Source organism: Scardinius erythrophthalmus (assembly GCF_964197995.2).
Source record: "Scardinius erythrophthalmus genome assembly, chromosome: 4".
Lineage (NCBI taxonomy): Eukaryota > Metazoa > Chordata > Actinopteri > Cypriniformes > Leuciscidae > Scardinius > Scardinius erythrophthalmus.
Window position 1 is genome coordinate 17,946,216 of NC_138224.1, and position 22,191 is coordinate 17,968,406.

At 36.2% G+C, this 22,191-nt stretch overlaps 1 protein-coding gene across 2 annotated transcripts in view; it reads right to left on the minus strand.

Annotated features, from left to right (window-relative positions):
- Window positions 1–16,449, minus strand: part of usp6nl (USP6 N-terminal like) — a 61,256-nt gene extending 44,807 nt beyond the window's left edge. Inside the window, exons 1-2 of one of the 2 annotated variants that reach the window (XM_081363733.1) lie at window positions 16,032–16,449; window positions 4,647–4,732 (exon numbers count right to left, since the gene is read on the minus strand). In XM_081363733.1, the coding sequence (XP_081219859.1) occupies window positions 4,647–4,650 (4 nt within the window). In that variant the 5' untranslated portion in view covers window positions 4,651–4,732; window positions 16,032–16,449. Of the gene's footprint in view, window positions 1–4,646; window positions 4,733–13,796; window positions 13,938–16,031 lie in introns of those variants that run through there. The other variant, XM_081363732.1, reaches the window with a different exon arrangement.
- Between the last annotated feature and the right edge of the window lie 5,742 nt (window positions 16,450–22,191).

Genomic DNA, 22,191 nt, shown 5'->3' on the forward strand with positions numbered 1-22,191 from the left:
AACAGCATTATGTTCTTGTCAATTATTCATAATTAAATGTTAATCTGATGATGAACACTGGCTAATTAGAAGGATGTTTAAAACCAACAACACAATTATCATAAGAATATTCTGAATTTATAATTCGAATTTATAATATAACATGCTCCATTTTTTCTTAGCATTCTACAAGCATGATCTATAAAAGCAGCTGGAAAAGCCGCCCTGTGTCAGTACATTATCACTTGAATCAATCATAAATTGTGACCAAATCTTTTATAGATTAAGAAACATGACACGCTGATGGGAAATTAAACGGCATCTTTCTCTTTTTTTTTTTTTAAAATCCCCCTTCATCTCATTTCAGGTGCTTATTTCAGTTCATCCTGGATGAGTCATTTCTCTCATTAGTGCTGCCAGTCACAGGGGGTAATGAGGGTAATTAACTCAACAGACACACACAAACAGACTCAAACACACACTCTCTCCCGTAGTATCAAAACTCACAAGCAAGGCCAAAAACTAGCCTGTACTGCCAATACTCTACACAAAAACAGTGGCTGAAAATTAGATCAGAAGAAACAGGGAAGCTAATAAACAGGCTGTAATGTGTGCTCCCTGGGTTATATTGTCTACACCACATCCTCAAGAGTCACACACACAAACACACACACACACACCTCCTGTGTGCTTGTCTGGCTATTTCAGGTGCATTTTACTGTCACCGCTTTTGGTCTTTGTGCAATTTCTCTATTTCTGTCCTGATTGATGTTGAAGATGAAAGAATCGAGACTGTGAGGTCTCAGATAACAACAGAAGAAAAATGTTGAGAGATGTAGAAGGATGGGGTGTGGATCTAGCTTCAGACTTTAAAGAAACACAAATAAACCTTAATGGTTCGATTCCCAGAACTTGTAGGGCGTTTGGTAAAAAGTTTGTAGAGAATCACTTTCAAAGAACAGTAAATCCGAAAACGAAAACTGTGTAATTTTTTACTCGCCCTCATGTCGTTTCAAAACTGTATGCCATTAACCTAAAGTTTTCCTTTTGCATTACTAAACTTAAACCACTCAATTCATATGGATTATTCTTACAAAGTCTTTACCAACTTTTCGAAGCATCAACGTTTTGGTGGAATGTCAAAATAAAGGACAGGGACTGAAATCTATCAGGTTTCATTCAAATATTGTCAAAAGGTCTTATGAGTTTGGAATGACTTGAGGCTGAGAAATTGATGACAGAATTTTCATTTTTGGTTGAAACATCCCTTTAAACACTCAAAATGCAAGAAAAGTACTCAAAATGTACCATTTCAGTTCAAGCCCAAGACGATTACAATAAAAATATGGTTTTAAAAATCATTCTAAATTGAAAAGATTAGCAAAGTCCAAACCACAACTATAACGGTAACGGCACAGAGGAACAATATCGTTGGGACAATCACTTTTAAAACAATTTTTTTTCAGGCTAATGAATGATAAAAACATTGACAACCAATAAAAATCCATCCTGCTTTAAAGAGATCGAGGAGATGTCAAAACTGCAGCGTGCACCTATAAAAAACAGAACAATATTGTACATTGGTGTGGACTCTATATAGTTATCTTTATAGTTATTGTTCTTGGTGTGAATGGGCCTTAAGTATTTGCCTATAGTAACATGCTGTCAAAGTTCAATCAAGTAAGGGTCAATGACACGTCAGATCACTATCATTCACTGTACTGAGAAAAAGGAAATTCTAGTTGGCTAGAGAGTATGTAGCACTATTACTGTTGTTGACTGGTTTGGTGTGGACTCCACAGGGGTCACACTGTGTAATCCAGTTAAATGTCTCAACTCAGCCATCCCCCGACATGGCGGCATATTCGCCACAGCAACTGCACACACTTAAATACACTCCAGTCCTAAAACACGCCATCTGTGAGATTGCACGTCAAACTCCCATAAAATCCTGTTCTTACAGGAACTTACCAATGGATCTGAGTTGATCTAATGCGAATCAGGGACGTCCTTTAACGAGATTTTAGAAAGCTCAAGCTGATTTTAACAATGCATCTACAAATAAAGTGGTCACGTTACAAAGTCTTATCACATTTACTCACACAGTGACACACCCGGCCACCTCTGCTGTTATCTCTGATCTCAGCCTGTGTTCGGAATGACACACTAGCATACTGTATATTGGCTATTTAAAAAAAAGAAATTTGTGTAACATAAGCTCACTATGGCAATTTTAATTCAGCAAGTGTTGTCCAGTTTTCATCTTCAAATTATAAACAAATATTTTGCATTTATATTCCAATTTAGTGTTAAAATATCTCATAAACTATGAGCAAAGAAGAAGAGTAAAACTACTCTTTGCTCTTTTTATTGTCTCACTGTTTTAAGGGCCTGTTCACCCCAAGAACTATGAAATAACTATAACGATAACTGTTTGTGTCCATACCAATGCACAATATCGTTCTGTTTATTATGCATGCATTCAGTTTATAATATCGGCCGCTTTAAATGCTCGAGCTTTGTAAAGTCGGATGGATTCTGATTGGCTGAAAAAGTTTTTATCGTTCATTAGCTGAAAGAAATTGTAATTCCAATTATATGGTTTCTCTATGCCGTTATCATTATAGTTGTGGTGTGAACTATTCTTTTACATTTTATATCTTTATTGATTTACATACAGTACCAGTCAAAAGTTTGGAAACATTACTATTTTTAATGTTTTTGAAAGAAGTCTCTTATGCTCATCAAGCCTGCAGTTAAAAAACAAACAAAAAAACAACAACAGTAATATTATGAAATATTATTACAATTTAAAATAATGGTTCTCTTTTTTAATATATTTTAAAATGTAATTTATTTTTGTGATGCAAAGCTGAATTTTCATCAGCAAGTACTCCAGTCTTTGGTGTCTTATGATCCTTCAGAAATCATTCTAATATGATGATTTGATACTCAGTTATTATCAATGATGGAAACAGTTGTGCTGTTTAATATATTTTTTTGGAATACTTTTTTCAGGATTCATTGATGAGTAAAACGTTAACAGCATTTATTCATAAAAACAGCATTTATTCAAAATAAAAACATTTCTAACAATATAAATCGTTACCATCACCTTTTATCAATTTAACGCATCCTTGTTGAATTAAAGTACTAATTTCTTAAAAAAAAAAGTTATTGTTCCCAAACTTTTGAACGCTAGTGTATATTGTTACAAAAGATTTCTATTCTAAATAAATACAGTTCTTTTTAGCTTTTTATTCATCAAATAATCCTGAAAAAAGTATCTCAGGTTATAAAAAAAAATATTAAGCAGCACAACTGTTTCCAACATTGATCATAAATCAGCATATTAGAATGATTTCTGAAGGATCATAAGACACCAAGTACTTGCTGATGAAAATTCAGCTTTGCATCACAAAAATAAATGACATTTTAAAGTATATTAAAAAAGAGAACCATTATTTTAAATTGTAATAATATTTCATAATATTACTGTTTTTTTTTTTTTTTTTTTTTTTAACTGCAGGCTTGATGAGCATAAGAGACTTCTTTCAAAAACATTAAAAATAGTAATGTTTCCAAACTTTTGACTGGTACTGTATATATCTTTATTGTTATAGTTATCGTCCTTGGTGTGAACGAGCATTTAGTGGACTATTAAAATTTAAGACATTTTAACAGTTGATAAGGATGCACCAATATTCCGATAACCTGATAATTCGATTTGTGTTATAGCCAATAACCAATAAATGGCCAATATTATCATCCTATATGCGTGGAGTGGGCGCATCCATTGTAAGAGTGGGCACATCCATTTGTAACTTGAATGTGCCTGGCTTTCGGTGTCGTTCGCTTCCAGTTATTTTAGCTATACAAAAACTAGGGATGCACGACACATCGGCCACCATATCAGTATCAATGTATGATGTATGTTCATTTTTAATGTTATCATCATTATCGGTGTGATAAGAAAATTTGACCGATATATTAAAGCCAATAAATAATGGATTATTTCCTTCAGCTGAGACACTTCAGATGTGCACTGTTCGCCATGATTGTTTTGAATTGCTTGAAATATGATTGGAATCACTTCAAAAAGGAAAATAGAGTTAAGTGCAACATGTGCAGCGCAAGTCTGTCATATAAGCTACATAAAAATATAATGAGAACATTATAATTGTGTGATTGGGACATGGCTTTTAATGGTGAGACTTTTGTTTTTGTATTCAGGCTCTCAAAAATTAGTATATAAAAATTTGGATTTAGATTTATCGGCTAATGGGACTATATCAGTTATCGGCATTATCGGTTATCATTTTTTTAATATCGGTGCATCCCTAACAAAAACAGCCCGTTATGCAGATTGGTATTGCAAACTAGTATGTCTTATATTCTTTTAATGTATTATTATATTCATAAACACATTAGTTTGTAGCTCAAATAGTTTTCCTGTTTACTGCACTTTGTTATTTGTTTACCTAAAGAGGTTAACGAACCAGAAGTCTCGCAAATTCACACAAAATAGCTTACTTCCTCATTTAATAATAAGGTGGAAACCATACACTCATTGTTTTAGTGGACTACCAAAAGTTATTAATTTACCACACATACTGCTGAGTTCTGCTATTTGCCACAAGTGTCTGCTGATTTCCGCATGTACTCACTCATACTGTGATGCCGGGGGTTGGTAGGGGTGTGTGGTCCAGGTGAGGGTCTTCTCAACAGCTGTTCTCCTCAAGGCACTCATGACCTGTACACATCCAACAAATATATCCTCAACACAAAAGCAAACCATTGAAAATTCTCATTGCAAGCAATTGGTGTAAACCAGTCTTTTAAACCGTTACTAAGAAAAGCAACAGAAGATCCAACAGAAAACCACAGCATTCCAGTCAGCCAGCCAAATGTGTTGAACCAGTGTTATCTCCCAAAGAGAGCAAAGATAACATTCCACCATCCAAACCAGACATGATCCAGGAATTGAAGGTAGAATGTTGAAGATGTCACAAAACAGGCTTCAGTTTCCATATGAGTATCATTTACAAGTCAATCTAATCATTGTGTCATAAAAATATGTATATTTCAAATATGCAGGTGTCAACCACCACACCTAAAATAATTTTTGGAAGCATACTTACAATTGAATGATGTTGCCATAATGCGCAAACAAAATAACTTTTCTCATAACTAAATAAAACAATTACTACTTCGGTGTGGGCAGTATGACCAAAATCTTAAACCCTGATATGCATAATTTAACCATCACATCAACAAATCTCAATTGATATTATCAGTTTATGGAAACTAATTTAGTACAGAAAGTTAGTTTCCGTTTATGCATATTTTCAATGTGCTGTAGCCACCCAGTTGACAAAAAGCCACTTAAAATGAGCGTCTACAAGAAGATTTTAAAATCCGGAAATTTTCCTGGACAGGAGAGGTGATATTCTGATGAATAATATCAGAACAATCCTTTATATTTGAAGTAGCAATGTAAATGTGTTACCGTTTAAGATTAATTAAATATGTTTAACATCGTTTAATTTCTTTAGGCAGGTACCAATGTCAGTATTATGTTTGGTGCTTTCATTTAATTTGTGCTTTAATCATTAACTCTGCAGCATAAGTGTTTCTAAAGCAACGGCTGAGGGAGTGACGGCAAACTTGACATCATTCTCTCTTTTGACTGCTGTAATCAATTTCTCTAGGCTATATTTTTTCCTTCTTTTGGAAAGTTGTGGAAATGCTATCATGGAGTTTTTCTTTTGCTACTGGAGCAACTGGGAATACAAAAATGAGAAGACGAGCACTAGACTGCCGCAGGATAGTAGGGAAATTACTCAGAATGCACATTTGGAAAAGAAAATATATTTAATGTTAACGCAGAGAACATGATTTGTTGTTTGAATAGACTTAATAATCTACGTTCTCATGAGTAACTGTCTATATAAGTGCGCTGGATACTGTTACTGGAAATACCTGAGCCGTACACGAAAGTAGTTCATTGCTCAGCTCTAAACTGATAAATATGAACAAATATGCAGTACACTATATTATAAACATTAACATTGTGAATGTGAATTATGAAAGTAAATGTACTATGCATGTATTATAAACTTACTCTTGCCTTTTTTGACACTATTTAGACATTTTTATAATATATACTGAGTCAAATGAATATATATATATATGAAGTTGTATGTGATTATTATTATTTTATTTAGTTAATTAGTTTTTTGGGTGGAGACTATTAACAAAACACGTTAAATTTTAACCTTTAGTAAAACATCCACCTTAAGTTTATACGGCTATAACTCTAAGGGACCCATTTTATCACCCACCAGGATGCAAATACTGTACCAGGACCAAGTAATCTGATTGCTTATAAAAGTAACAGCACACCTCTGTTCAACAGCCAGAAGTTGCCGAATTTCAACCAGCTTAAACAAACAGAGCATTTTTTTTTTTTTAAGTGCCAAATAGACAGTCAACATCTTTGGGAAGTCAACCAAAAATGGCTTTTGAACATTAAACTGGGATAGAAAAAAAAACAAAAAAAAACAGGAGCTTATCTATTTCATAAGACCCAATGAATCCTTATCTCCTCTGCACCAAACACAAACATACACACAGTGATGATATCAGTACTGAAGTATCAGGCTCGCTGTCATGACCCAGTGTAAAAGAGCTAACTGCTACTCCCACCCTTCCTGCCTTTTCTTATTTTACCCCTCTCACTCCTTCATTTAGGACGACTAATAACCCCTCTCACTTACTTGCACACCACCCCTGCCTCCTGCAGTCGCCATTCACCATAGTAGAGTAATGATCACTTTCATTGTGTGTGTATGTGGATGAAAGCAATGGGACGGCAGCGAGAGGAGGTAATCACTGTAATAAGATGATGCAGACCGACCGGGTGGAGGTGACAGGAAATGATAAGGGTCGACCCGGGATGGGAAGACGATCTCTCCCATGACATGTTTGTGTGATGAGCAAACTTTCAGTTGAAGGAATAGTTCAACGAAATATGAAAATTCTGCATTATTTACTTAGCCTCACATACCAAATCTCGGTCTTTAGCATTCAGTGAAAGTAAATAGTGACAAAATAATGACAAAAACAAATGTGTCATGCAAGTAGTCCAAAACAGTGTTAATTTTATTAGTCATTTTTATTTTACCATTTTCATTTTAATGGTTTTTTTTTATGTCTTCTACATAGTTTCATAAATTTAATTTCAGCTTTAGTCATAGTACATCACATGTAACTAAATGAAAATTAAATAGTAAGTTTAAGGTCTTTAATATTTCATTTTTATTTCAGTTAGTTTTAGTTTCTTTTATTTTAAGTAATGGAAATGTTGTCAAAACCACATGAAACCAACAGGGTTACAATTTTTAAGAACTTTTCATGTATTTTATTTCTAATTCTTACCCAGCCACAGTAGAGAGAAAGAAAAATACAACTTTTCAAACAGTGGCTTTCCTCACACAAAGCAATTGTTGGAAGATTTTTAATATAGCATTCAAATCATACAAACTTGTGTGGTTCTATTTGTCCTTCTGACTGTTTACTCTCTGTTTTCATTTTATGTAAAAGTGTGAACAATATTCAGAAACATCTCCTTTTGCATTTCATGGAAAATTCAAAGGTCACATGGGCATGGAACAAATAAGGTGAGTAAATCTTGACAGAATGTTCATTTTTGGGTGAACTATCCCTTTCAGATCAGATGGAAGACAGCAGCCAGGTGAGCGAGAGCGAGAGAGACCGAGAGGGGGGGGGGGGGGGGCTCTGGAAAAGCTGGTATTAACGCTGGGATTACTGTGGCCATATGTTCACATGATCTGGACTGTCAATAGCATGACACAAAGAGGAACAACCATAGGACAGTGAACTTAAACTAGTACATTCAACAAAACCGCATGCACCACCCAGGCACGTTATCCTCGGTTTAACATCTGAATACGGGTGTGTGTTTGTGTGTGTGGGCTGACTGCCTCGTTTTGAGCCAGAGCAGTTCTCTCTGCCAGTGGGCATCAGTACCAGCACCCCCTTCAGTGCCAGGGCAGGACCTCAGGAATGTGGAGACCTTTAGCACATGCATGTGGGTCTCATTTTTTGCAGTTAGTCAGCAGCTTTGAGCTATATATTGAATATACATAGGCTGCATATAATAAAGCCTGTATTACTTTGTTGAGGAATGATTTTAATGCACTTTTTAGTTGCCCATTACATTTCCTAAAGATCATGCCAGTAGAGGTTTGTGCCCACTGCTGGTGTCATAACTTGCATGAGAAGATCAATTCAGTTTGTTTTAATCACTGGTTCAAACATTTCATTGACGTCACTATGAAATCAAAATTGACTATTTTTTTAGCAGTATTTATTATAAATGATTTACTCCTGCACATATTTTTTTCATTCATGTGCCATCATAATCTTTCATCAAAATAACTTCCCCTCCCTCTTTATGTTATTAAAGTTGACGGTGACTAATCACTGATAAAGTCATTAAATAAGCCTGAACCTCGAGCTGAGACTCGAACGCGGGTTGCCTTGTGCACAGCTATTGCACGCTGCCCAAAGCTATTGCTCCTACGGCTTATTTTATTATTGTCTTTTGGTTCTTACATTTATCACAGATTTCTGCTCGTTCCAAATCAGATACAGATAAAGTCCCACAGTAAAGATTAGGCTACATTTGCATTAGTGAGAGTGATTGCATGAGAATTAATTCTACCTGACAGCGTCTCTCTACTTATAGTGAAGCTGTGGGTTTTAGTGACTAAGAAATATATGCTAGAACTGTTCAGTTTCTAAGCTATTTTTTTGATAAATCACAGAACAGTGTTGATTACAATTCTGCGATGCTGAATGTTTCTGTGTTTGCGCGATCTGTGCCTGATGTGCCAGCTACTGTCTGTATATGTGTGCGTTACAATGCAGCAGCGCATTAGTTCAGAACACAGATTAACTTACATGCACAATAAGCTGTTTAAAATGAGCATTCACCCAATATATTTTGAGCATCCAGATGGTATAATCAAACATCTTGTGCGCTTTCGGAATATGCATTTATTTGTCATTTTAACTGTTTGGACACGGAACTTTAAAGTGGACTTCAAAGATTTCTTATCCTGTTGCGCCCTCTATAGGCCATGATCAGTGAGTAGTCAATGTCAAACTTAAAGCGTCATAGCAGATAATTAAAGTTGACTAGACTGTGCAACCCCTACAGTGGATTTTCCCCCTACTGCTGATTGGCTAGTTTGTTGCAGTCAAATTAATTTTCAATGTTTTTCAAAAATCGATAACTGCACCTTTAATTTGCATCAGTACTCAAAAGTTATGCACGATTGATGGCTCATTTTAACATCCTATGCTGTTTAGCCTAGACAAAATTAACTAAAAATAAAATATATATGAGCTAAAATTCATTTGTTTTAAATGTTATATATATATACAGTGAGGAAAATAAGTATTTGAACACCCTGCTATTTTGCAAGTTTTTATGTTATGATTATGTCTCTCACTGTGAGAGACATAATCAAAAAAAAATAATCCAGAAATCACAATATATGATTTTTTAACTATTTATTAGTATGATACAGCTGCAAATAAGTATTTGAACACCTGTCTATCAGCTAGAATTCTGACCCTCAAAGACCTGTTAGTCTGCCTTTAAAATGTCCACCTCCAGTCCATTTATTATCCTAAATTAGATGCACCTGTTTGAGGTCGTTAGCTGCATAAAGACACCTGTCCACCCCATACAATCAGTAAGAATCCAACTACTAACATGGCCAAGACCAAAGAGCTGTCCAAAGACACTAGAGACAAAATTGTACACCTCCACAAGGCTGGAAAGGGCTACGGGGAAATTGCCAAGCAGCTTGGTGAAAAAAGGTCCACTGTTGGAGCAATCATTAGAAAATGGATGAAGCTAAACATGACTGTCAATCTCCCTCAGACTGGGGCTCCATGCAAGATCTCACCTCGTGGGGTCTCAATGATCCTAAGAAAGGTGAGAAATCAGCCCAGAACTACACGGGAGGAGCTGGTCAATGACCTGAAAAGAGCTGGGACCTCCGTTTCCAAGGTTACTGTTGGTAATACACTAAGACGTCATGGTTTGAAATCATGTATGGCACGGAAGGTTCCCCTGCTTAAACCAGCACATGTCAAGGCCCGTCTTAAGTTTGCCAATGACCATTTGGATGATCCAGAGGAGTCATGGGAGAAAGTCATGTGGTCAGATGAGACCAAAATAGAACTTTTTGGTCATAATTCCACTAAATGTGTTTGGAGGAAGAAGAATGATGAGTACCATCCCAAGAACACCATCCCTACTGTGAAGCATGGGGGTGGTAGCATCATGCTTTGGGGGTGTTTTTCTGCACATGGGACGGGGCGACTACACTGTATTAAGGAGAGGATGACCGGGGCCATGTATTGCGAGATTTTGGGGAACAACCTCAGTTAGAGCATTGAATATGGGTCGAGGCTGGGTCTTCCAACGTGACAATGACCCGAAGCACACAGCCAGGATAACCAAGGAGTGGCTCTGTAAGAAGCATATCAAGGTTCTGGCGTGGCCTAGCCAGTCTCCAGACCTAAACCCAATAGAGAATCTTTGGAGGGAGCTCAAACTCTGTGTTTCTCAGCGACAGCCCAGAAACCTGACTGATCTAGAGAAGATCTGTGTGGAGGAGTGGGCCAAAATCCCTCCTGCAGTGTGTGCAAACCTGGTGAAAAACTACAGGAAACGTTTGACCTCTGTAATTGCAAACAAAGGCTACTGTACCAAATATTAACATTGATTTTCTCAGGTGTTCAAATACTTATTTGCAGCTGTATCATACAAATAAATAGTTAAAAAATCATACATTGTGATTTCTGGATTTTTTTTTTAGATTATGTCTCTCACAGTGGACATGCACCTACGATGACAATTTCAGACCCCTCCATGATTTCTAAGTGGGAGAACTTGCAAAATAGCAGGGTGTTCAAATACTTATTTTCCTCACTGTATATACATATATATATATTTATATATAATTTTATTATAACGCTTAGCCTGCATGGCAAGCAACAAGATGACAATGGCTATTTGTCTGTGTTTCTGGGTAGGGGGAAGTGTTTCACGAGAGTAATAACGGCTTCCTACACCAGTGCTCACCAGAGAACTGTCTAATGTACCAGCTATGAAAGCTTTGCTCCATTTTGTTGCCATGGTACATCCTCTCCCACACACACAGGAAGTGATCTTTGCCTTATCTGTGGGATAAACCAGTTCCTCATCAGCTCCCCTCTACCTCTCCAGCTGAAGTCATTTATCAAATAACTGTGTGTGTTTCAGCTAGGCCTATATGATTGCTTCTTCTTTCATTTACAGCAGTTAAAGGCACAACAAAGGCTTCAGGGATGCTGCTGTGACTGTCTGGGGGTTTCAGGCTGTTTTGATCTCAGTTTTCTTTTTTATTAGCAAAATCTTACCAAATCACATTCAACCATTATGTGTTAGTCTTATTACAAACCATCCTATCATTTCTTCTGCTGAACACAAAAGAAGATATTTTGAAGAATGTCGGTAACCAAACAGTTGATGGACCCCATTGACTTCCATAGTTTTTTCTTCCTATATGGAAGTCAGTGGGGTCCATCAACAGTTTAGTTACCGACATTCTTCAAAAGATCTTCTTTTTGTCTTCAGCAGAAGAAAGAAACTCATACAGGTTTGGAACAATGTGAGCAGGCTAAATGATGGCAGAATTTCATTTTTGGGTGAACTATCCCTTTAAGGTTTACACACTGAAGAAAATAATATATTGTTGTATATATATATTTTTTTTTTTTGTAAAAGTGTAGGCTAAATGATTTTTTAAATTAATGTTTCTGTTGGAGAAGTGCTCTGATTAATTAAAATAATCAAAACTGAAAAGTTTAGGTAACACTTTATTTTAGTGTCCTTGTTACATGTTAAGTACTATAGTAATTACAATAAACTGTGCATAATTGCATGCAACTAACCCTTAACCACCAAACCCTAACCCTATAATGAGTACATATGTTGTTAATTATTATTACTTACTTAAATGTATAATTACACTGTAACACAGACACCTGTGTAACCAACGTTTATTTAATAGGCTAAACTGTCCAGCATTTACATTAAGCTCAGTGTATTTGAAACAACGGTGCATGCATGGGCTTAAATTGTACACTTGTACCACACAAGTCCACTACAGAGTTTTTCGAATTGATTTGATCAGTTTTTGAAAAAACATAATAATATAAGCGTTTAGATGAGAGATTATTTTTCAAATTAAGACCCAGCAATAAGAAATGACCATATCAGGTCAATATCAGCAGTTTGTAACATCCATATATGGAACTTATTTCATATATTTTTTTCTAAGTCAGGTTACAAAAGTATTCAACGGTTACACAGTTAATAATCTGATTTCATAAAAAAAAATGGACAAAACTAACTAAAACTAAAATGCATGCTGTAACCTACAGTGTTGACTGTGAATGCCTGCTACCACAATTTCCCTCATGAGATCAATAAAGGACATTATCTAATAAATTCAATGCAATACATTTTAAGTAGCCTACATTTACATACAATATTGAATTGTTTTAAGATTAAACATGATCGTACAGTTTGTTTATCTTAATTTAACTGAATTTTATCCCAGTGCCTCCTCTTTTAAGATACTTTTTAAGTGTGTGAATCTTGTTTCATGCCGATTTCACACATGTACTGGAAGTTCTTTGCTCTGGATCACACATGTGAAAGTCTCTGTTTAAGTGATGTTGAGAAGGGCTCAGCTCTATATAACAGGACAGTGACGTGTGTGGTCAGCACATGCACATGTGAAACACAAAGCTCAGCAGAATGTGAGACACCCGAGCATGAAAACACGCACTCACCTAAACGCTTCATATAGGAGCTGCACTGATTTATATAAACTACACTGACAAAATATATAAATTATGATCAGTTAGTAATGTAATATACTTAATGAGGCAGTGATTCATGAGTTGAGCAAACAAATTACGTACTAAATACGCCTGAACATACACTGAATATTAACATTATACTTATACTCCAATATATGTATTGACATTAACATTATACTCCAAGGTATTTCAAAGAATACTGTTATTACTTTGGAAAAAAAATATACATATAATAATAATTGGTGGTATCACACCATATACTTTTGGTAAGTGGCCATGTCAGGAAACTTACTAACCTATCTCAGTCGGTTCCTACAATGCAATATTCTGGCTAAATAGTTATTTTAAATTTGTTTTATGGATTTTATAAATTTTATAATCTACAATAAAGTCATGAAAATCTTGCTTCTCCACAATCCCATTCATGTGCCAAAACATTTAAAGGCGTTCGGGACACCTCGTGAACGACAGCACGCTCAGCCAATCAACGCTTGGCGTCTGTGTTCTCAGCCAATCAGCGCGCGTCATTTGTGTTTATCAACAGCCCATCAGTATCAATCCTGCTGCTGGAGGCCGTCCGAGCGTTTGGCTCGCTAGGCCTCATTGAATACAATTATAAACAACTTTAGAGTAAACTAAGCAGTATTTCTGTCAGTTAGAGTTAACAGACATGTAAAATCAAGCATATCACCCTATCTCCAGGGTTTAAACTCCCTCTCACAGCCAGTTTGACTCTGAGGGGCTCAAACTGCCCCGCTAGCGCTACTTTAGCACAGCAAACACACATAACTACACAATGGTCAATATCTCCCGAACACAATTGATCAATAATACGCGTTTACCTTAGTAGCTCGCGTCCGCGCTCCGCTTACATCCCTTTACGCGACTCTATGGCGTAAATGCGAGCGGAATACACGCATTGTCCGGCATCAGGAAGTCCACGGTGTTCCCGCTGAAGTGAGTGAGTGAGCGCGCTCGCTATGGAAACAAACCCCTGCAGCAGCAGCTCAGGTGCTCGCGCGCACCCGACAAACACTGCCCACATCATCATCATCACAATGCTATGCAACAATCATACAGTTGCATTCCTGTCTTCAGCGTAGTGATGACTGTGATGTTTAGCCCTTCTGTGCATATCCATTCATTTACTATTATGTATTGAAGTTGGCCAGCAAAGTTCAGCATACATTACTTAGACAGTTATAATGCCACATGATTATTACTATTAAATGTAACACTAAATAGTAGGCTATTATATTTTATTAGTGATAAGTATTATGTCCTTAAACAAAACAACTTATGTGACAGTTATAATATTGGCTGGTAGGAAGGGATGTTTTTGAAATGTATTGTTTCTTTAAATTAAATTTGTTTTGTTATAAAAAAAAAAAAAAATTTATAGAACTTAATGCTGCAATGTCTTTGTGTGTTAGTGCAGTCATATAAGTGCCATAATGATCTTCTTGCTTAGAACAATTTAAAAAGTAACGAGTCCATCTGGTGGCCACAATATGTAACTACAACCCTTATACGCTTGGTTAGGTGTCCTTGATACGAATTATACCTTTTAAGTACCGAGTAATATTAATTAACTACGTGCACTTACTATAAACCTTAAGTTTAGGGGTTGGTTTGGTTGGTGCATGTAATTACGCATAATTTATAGCGATTACTATAGTAACTACATGTAACAAGGACGCTAAAATAAAGTGTTACTGAATGTTTTTAAACACTTTAAAGAGTAAATTGTTACACTGTAAAAAACACAGATCAACAAGTTATGACAACATGTTTTTACATTGTTTTAATTCATCAAAAGTTAAGCAACGATTCAACTAATCGTTTAAGTCAGTTTAATGTAATATAAATTGAACTGACTTAAAAATCCAAGTTGATTGCACTTAATTTAAGGCAGCAACTTTTTTTACACAAAGAAGTACTGAGTAATTTTAATTAACATGTACTTATCGGCTTAGCTGATTGTAATTAAGCATAATTTACTGTTATTGCTATAGTAAGTGTATCATATAACAAGGACACTATAAAACACTGTTACCCACAACATGTGTTCATGAAATCATATTATTTCAGCATTGTCCTATTATATAAGTAAGTGATGCACAATTAAAATAAAAATATAGTGAGCATTCCACGGACCATTTGTGAAGTGTGTACTTACAAGTTCAGACAAATCCAGCCGTGAAAAGGTTTGTCTTCTCATGTCGTCTTGTTTGTCAAGTGTGTTGACTTTGCATTGTTTGCCTTTGTTCATGTATTATATAAAGCAGTTACTTTAAGCTTGACATCACTTGCTAAAGCCCAGTGGAAGTACTGATTCAATAATGTAAAGGTAATGTCTGCCATAATACATGCATACTGTGGTAGTGAATGATTATATGATATTGATATGCCAAAGAATACGTTGTAATACCGAACTTGTGACAGTGTTTTTATAGATATGTTTACACAAAGCATTGTCCTTCAAGATCAATCTAAAATACAGATGAGACACAGTGTATATTTTTAATAACAGATTATGTGTGAATACCCACGTGATCTGCGATTTTTTTTTAATGCAGTTGCAGAAGGTGACCACTAGAGGCCAACAAAAGCCATGAGTTAGAATGTATTTACGTACATTTGCGTTTAAATCGTTGCGCGTGTAGTTTATGGGAGTCTTTTATTCTTTCCTTGTTGCTTTCAACGGTATTCACTTTAAAATATTCCTCACCAATGTTTCAGTTCCTTGTGATGTATTAATGAGACATTTATGAGGTAACTTCTCCTTTAAACACCTTAAATGTTTGTTTTTTTCGCTCTCGCTGCTTTGGATTCACATTCCCGCATATTAGGAACTGCCATTCATGTATGGTTACATTGCTTGTTTTTCACCATGGCAGTAGTTTGACCAGTTATAGTGTCAAATAAATGTGAATTATTAACACAATACAGGGAAAAGCACACAATAGTTTCATATTCCACACGGTCTTATCTGTTACTAATACTGTAACTACAATACAGACCAGAGGCATTAGCCTATAAGATAAGATGCATCCCTCGGGTTTGTTCAGCCTTACCTGCAGCCATACGCTCGTGGTCGGATCCAGATTTATTTCCTCCATTTTCCTCTAGCTCAGAGCCAGGAGAAACTCTTTTGTAGCACCTGACTGATGTGATGCCTGTGTGTTCCAGCAGCAGTCGTCGTCTTTGATAAAGTTTTCTGATTTTTTTTTTTTTTATATAGTCCTAAATGCAGTTTTCTTAGTTCTGCTTTCCCCCCTTCACTCTCTGAAGTGTTTCTCATGTAACGTATTTTGACAGCGTCATATCTGAAAACGCAACAACGTGGACCTTTTTAAGATGACTACCGTGACACACTTTTACTGCTTTGTACCTCCGGTAAGGTATAGAAGAAAAAAAAAAAAGTTTGTTCTTAGATGTGTGCAACAGAAACCTCTTTATTTCTTCATCTGTACTGTTTTTCCTCCATAGAACGGCAGTTTTCAGCGGAATCTCAGAATTAAAGGGACAGTGCACCCCCAAAAACACAATTTTGTCATCAGTACTGCATCTCACTCAAAAGCAGTCTTATGGTTTCAGAAGACGTGAAATGTAGCACACAAGTAGTGTGGACTACTTCTGTGGTGTTTTTGGTCCCATTTGGAGCCTGGCAGTCGAAGTCCCCATCCAGTTTCAGTCTGCCTTGTGCAAAACATCTCCTTTTTGTGTTCCACTGAAGAACGCGAAATCATATGCATTTCGATGCGACATGAGGGTGAGTAAATGATGACAGTATTTATTGTTGAGTGTATTTTTCCGTATAATTACGCAAAACAAAATCTAGAACTGAATTCCTGGCACCTGCTCTATCTGGCAGTATCATTTGACTCACTTTATAATGTTAAGTTAATTGATTTGGGACTCTCTGGTATCTCTGTAGGGATGCAGTGGACACACGGACAGCACATAGTGGATAGGGACACAGACAGAAGGACAGACGGGGGCTACGCCCAGAGCAGCGGTACAGTACAGAACAGAACAGTGTGACCTCTTAGTCGACACCTTCAGTTTTATGCAATCCTCGACCCCATTGTTGAGTTTTTATATTACATTTTGAATCAGATCTAGCAGGAACAAAGAGGTCCATTTTTTTTTTTTACAAATTTAACATTTTCCAGTTCGTCGCTTTGAGGTCAAACATTACAAAACCAAAAGAGGGGTATTTTATAAATGGAGCACGGAACGGCTGTCCATCTACTGTTACAGCAAGTTGGGCTGCACAGAAATATACATATATAAATCTTTATGTATATTTACCATGTTTGGTGATGAGACTGAAATTAATCGCAATGTAAATAAAGAAAAAAACCAAACCAAATATCCAAGAAACACATAAAAAAGTGAAAAGGGAGATAGAAAAGAGACGTGAAACACCGGAGGGTTGCGTGAACATTTGTACAACATTGGACAGGTACTGGAACACCACGCCACAGAGAAAGAGACGAGTATTAGGAAAAATGGTTTAATATCGGAGACAGAGGCAAAAAACTGCATCACACAAGAACATACATTTACAAAAATAAGTCTGACTGTTCCAGCTACACAGTTAGGTTAACAGCAAAGACAGAGAAACCAGAAAAATCTAAACAGCTAAAAGCAAAGTCCTCAAATTACTTTTTATCTTGTTTGTCAAACTAATACATTTATCCACTGAAGGTGACTAAATACTTCTAAATCGTCTAATCGTCTTTATCATGGTGACTGCACAATACTTAACTAAATGAAACTTACCGCTGTTGTAAAGACTCTTTGTAAAGACAAACCGCATTACGTATTTATAAGCCAAAAGGAAAACTCCCGACCCTCTTTCCGAAAAAGGAAACGAACCAAAGAAAACATGAAAGCAAATATCGATGTGAAGAATAAAGAAGAGGAGGCTAAAGATACCAAGCCAAAGTTTCTCCTAAAAAATCTTTATATCAAAACCTAACGTTCTGGACGCCAACTAGAAATCAAACTCGGGAACCAGACGCCGTCGGCCCCTGGCTGGGGCCGCGCAGTCTGTCGGATAGTTTTTTTTTCTTTTTTTTCCTTTAATTGCCAGTATAAAAAGTTCCACTGGTACAAAAGGCATAAGTACAATCAGTGATAGAAATAGGAAAGCCTGCTTTTTTTGTACTTTTTAAATTCCCATCCAATGACAGATTTTCAAAGTGTTGTCAAACAAACATGTATCACGCTTACAGAATCCACTGAAATGCATTGACTTTGGCTTTTCTCAAGACAATACTTAAAACTATTTAAATCTTTTTAGAATCAAACGAAATGATATTAATCTACAGACGACAAGCTTTTGTTACGGCACATTAGATAAACACATACATTTCCAAAAAACTTGACGTAAGCCAAAATGCAAAGAAACTACACATCTTTTTTTCCTTTAAAATACACTTGTTAAATAGCACTTAAGAGAAAGAAAGAAACAAAAGAAACAACAAACAGATTTCAGATGTGTGCGGTGCGTAAAACCCCTGAGTGAAGAGTCTCAGCGAGGACTCCTGCGGACCCCTGTGAGTTTGTGCTTTACTAAACATCTAACAAGTGTGTGTGCGTGTGTGAAATTGTGCAGGCCATGAATGCTTACCCTGTTTGTCTGAAGTCCCGAAGTTGATTGTGATGAAGTGTGGTATACGAAGTAGAACACCGTGATGGAAACGACCGAATATCGATATTTCTGCACTGAGCTGAGGTAAAAACACTTAAGCCGAACCGCAGTTCATTTTAGAGTGATGTTATATCAAGTCAAACAAATCGAATGAGGCCAAACTAAAATTTAGCATAATTATAATTCCCTACGTGCCACTTAGAACTCGGTCTTGCGAACAAAGTTTTCAACGAGTCGAAATTGACTGCTGTACTGGGTAAGCGTAAGAAGTCGTCAGTTTTAATACTGCGTGTTAACGCTGTGCTAATGCGCATGTGCTTTTGTGTTTGTGCTAGTGGTTATATGATTTGGCAAAGGGAGCAGTATATCATAAAACTGACTTGACTCGAACTTCCCAATATGAAACTAAGGGGTAAATTATAGGCAAACGTATTTCAGGCCTCAGGCTCATTCGTGAAACACGAGAAGAGCGAATTTCTGTATAAACCATTCGTTAAACCACTAATTCTTGTTGCATGTGTGCGACAATACATAAGAATGGTCATAAGTCACAATTCGCGTAAGAATGACTTACAAAAAAATATGAATAAATTGTGCTTGTGAGAAAAAAAATTGCACTCAACTCTTTCCCCGCCAGCGTTTTTTTTTTTTTTTTTTTAGTTGCCAGCCACCGCCAGCGTTTTTGACCATTTTCACAAAAATGTTATGGTCCCTAGAACATTTTTGTTGTATGAATATCTGAACATGCAATATATAAAAAAAAAAAAAAAAAAAAAAAAAGTTTTATTTTAGCTTCATGCATTCTTTTTTTTATCAATACTTGAATGTGGGTAAGTTTCATTAAAAAAAGCAATATTTTGAGCAAAAAGCTTTTGATTAGATCCAGATCAGATTCAAACATCAGTTTAATGTTGATAATCGCGTTATTATACATTTGCATATAAATACACATGATATCGCGTGTTTCTGCATCTTCTACGCGCGAGTTTTGATCAGGAGATCCAGTCCTCTTTCAGAAGATGCCTAATAGCGCCCCCTTCCGTATAACAGTGAAAACACAAATGACGGAAATTCCCACCAATGGCAGGGAAAAACGCTGTCTCATAAATGACGGAAATTTCCGTCAATGCTGGGGAAAGAGTTAAACATGTTTACAAACAATTTATACGAATTCTTTATAGTAATTCACTTAAGAATGATTTTACAGAAATTTGTTCAGTTTGTACGAAAATGTACATAAGATTCTTGTTTCATGAATGAGTTTGTTTTTTTAACTGTCACAAATTTTTGCTGATCCAGTTTTGGCTAAAGATTAGAAATATCGTGGACGAATAGACAGTGAACAACCAATCATAGCACACACACCTTGTACAGTCACACACACACACACACACACACACACACACACACACACACACACACACACACACACACACACACACACCCTTGGCACACATTTTAAATGTGCAGCAATGTATTCCAGCCCATTAATACTGATCAACGTGTTAAGGCAACGGCAGAGCTTGGGTATAAAATAGTGCTATAGAGTGAAGTAAACTGGTTTGAGGGGGCTGCCTGTAAACTACGTTTGTAAACAATATTTTTTTACGGGCCGTTTGAACGATGTGTAAACGTTTACAGCAAAGTGCTACAGGCGCTATTGAACACTGCGGATCACGTTGAACTACTTTGGCATCAGGACGGAGTTTTGGTTGTTCTACGAACGTAAAATAGTCCTGATAAAGGCAGCAGAAAGCGAGACTACACTGAGACGTTCAGAATTTAACGTAGAGGAACACAGATCAGCTTTTGTTCGATGATTAGGTGTGTAAAGAGGCTGTCGCGATGGCCCTGTATTATATCATGATGGTCAAAAGTTCAACGCCTGATTCACAATTCACATAAATGCGTCAATATTTTGTCCCATCACACAAATTGTTCACTGACAAACATGTATCAGATGAATTTGTCCTGTGAAATTTGGCTCCTAATAGGGGCTTCTGTGGTGTAACTGGACCCTTAATCTGTGTGTGTGTGTATATAAGGAGAACTGCTGAGACTCAATCTCAGGGGCTCACATACACACACTGTCAAAGAAAAGAGGGTTGTGAGGTCAACCTTTAGCACAGGTGTGTGTATGCGTGCATGCGTATGTGCTTACCTGTGAGTGTGTGTGTATGTGTGTATGTGTATGTGTGTGTGTGTGCTTGTGAGAGTGATTATGACACATGGGCACTTTTTACATCTTTACAAATAAAGAAAAAAAGAAAGAAAAGCAAAAAACATGAACATTTTCAGGCAACAAGACCACAGAAGAGCAAGTTAACAACCTTTTTTAAATCTATATCTTTAAATATGAGGGTTCCATACAAAACACTTACGTAATAAAATACCCATGTTATCAAATAATTTCACAAGTAAAACACTGAAGCTTGTAGGCAGGATGTACCGTCAGAATTTGGCACTAAATTCCACTCATCTTGTTTTTTCTTTATAAGAAAAAAAAATCACATTTTGCTGAACAACATAACACATCTAAATATTGTTTCCCACAATAGAAATAAAATAATATAATGACATAGATGCTTCACAAGCCGACACTGTAACTTTTAATAATTTTTATATAGCTAATTACCCAACAAGAAATTTAGCAAAGAGGGAGTCCTATCAAAAAAAAAAAGAAAAAAAAAAAAAAAAAAAAGAAGAAATACAAATAATAAAACAAACAAAAAAGGTAGTAGTAGTAGTACGTATGAAAGGCTTTGTCTATTGTTCAAGTAAATTGATTTTTAGTCTTCTCTTTAAAAACATGAGACAAATAAGACTGTTAGACTTGATGAAACCACGACTTTATCCACGAAAAGCACCGACGGGACCGCGGGTTACACAAACTCTGTTTTTTTCCTCTATACATTTAAACAGTATAAAATATAGGTCATTTCATGTGCATTTAAACCACGGATTGTCTAACTGTAAGTCAGTTCAGCAAAAGGTGTGACACGTAGGTAGCATTTCCCCCCAAACAGGGCAATCTTGTGTGTGTGTGTGTGTGTGTGTGTGTGTGTGTGTGTGTGTGTGTGTGTGTGTGTATGTGTTTTTTTTTCTTAATACCTTTACTACTCTAGAAAAAAGTGGTTTTATATAGACTTTAATGAGAAATCAAGCCACTTAAAATGGCCTTATCAAAAAACTTTACACTGCCTGAAAAATGTAAAAACCACGAGCAAGCTCTGAGAGATTCTAATATCGATCAGGCAGCTTTTTTTTTTCTTTTATTAAAACTGCGTGGAAGTAGTCTATTCGTCTAGAAACCAGCGCGGGTTTCTTACGGCAGGCCTCAAAATAAGAGTGTTGCCAACAGTAAGTCCCAACGCCAATCCCTGTATTGAACGTTCAAGTTTACTTTAAATGAATGAAAACAAAACAACAACATAAAGAGAGAGAAAAAAAAAATCTGACAAAAAAAAAAACAAAAAACAAAGAAGAAAAAAAAAGTCAAACGCAAAAATTCGTAATTGATTTGCCACAGGATTTTTTTTTTTTTTTTTAGGTTTTTTTCTTTCTGTTTTCTT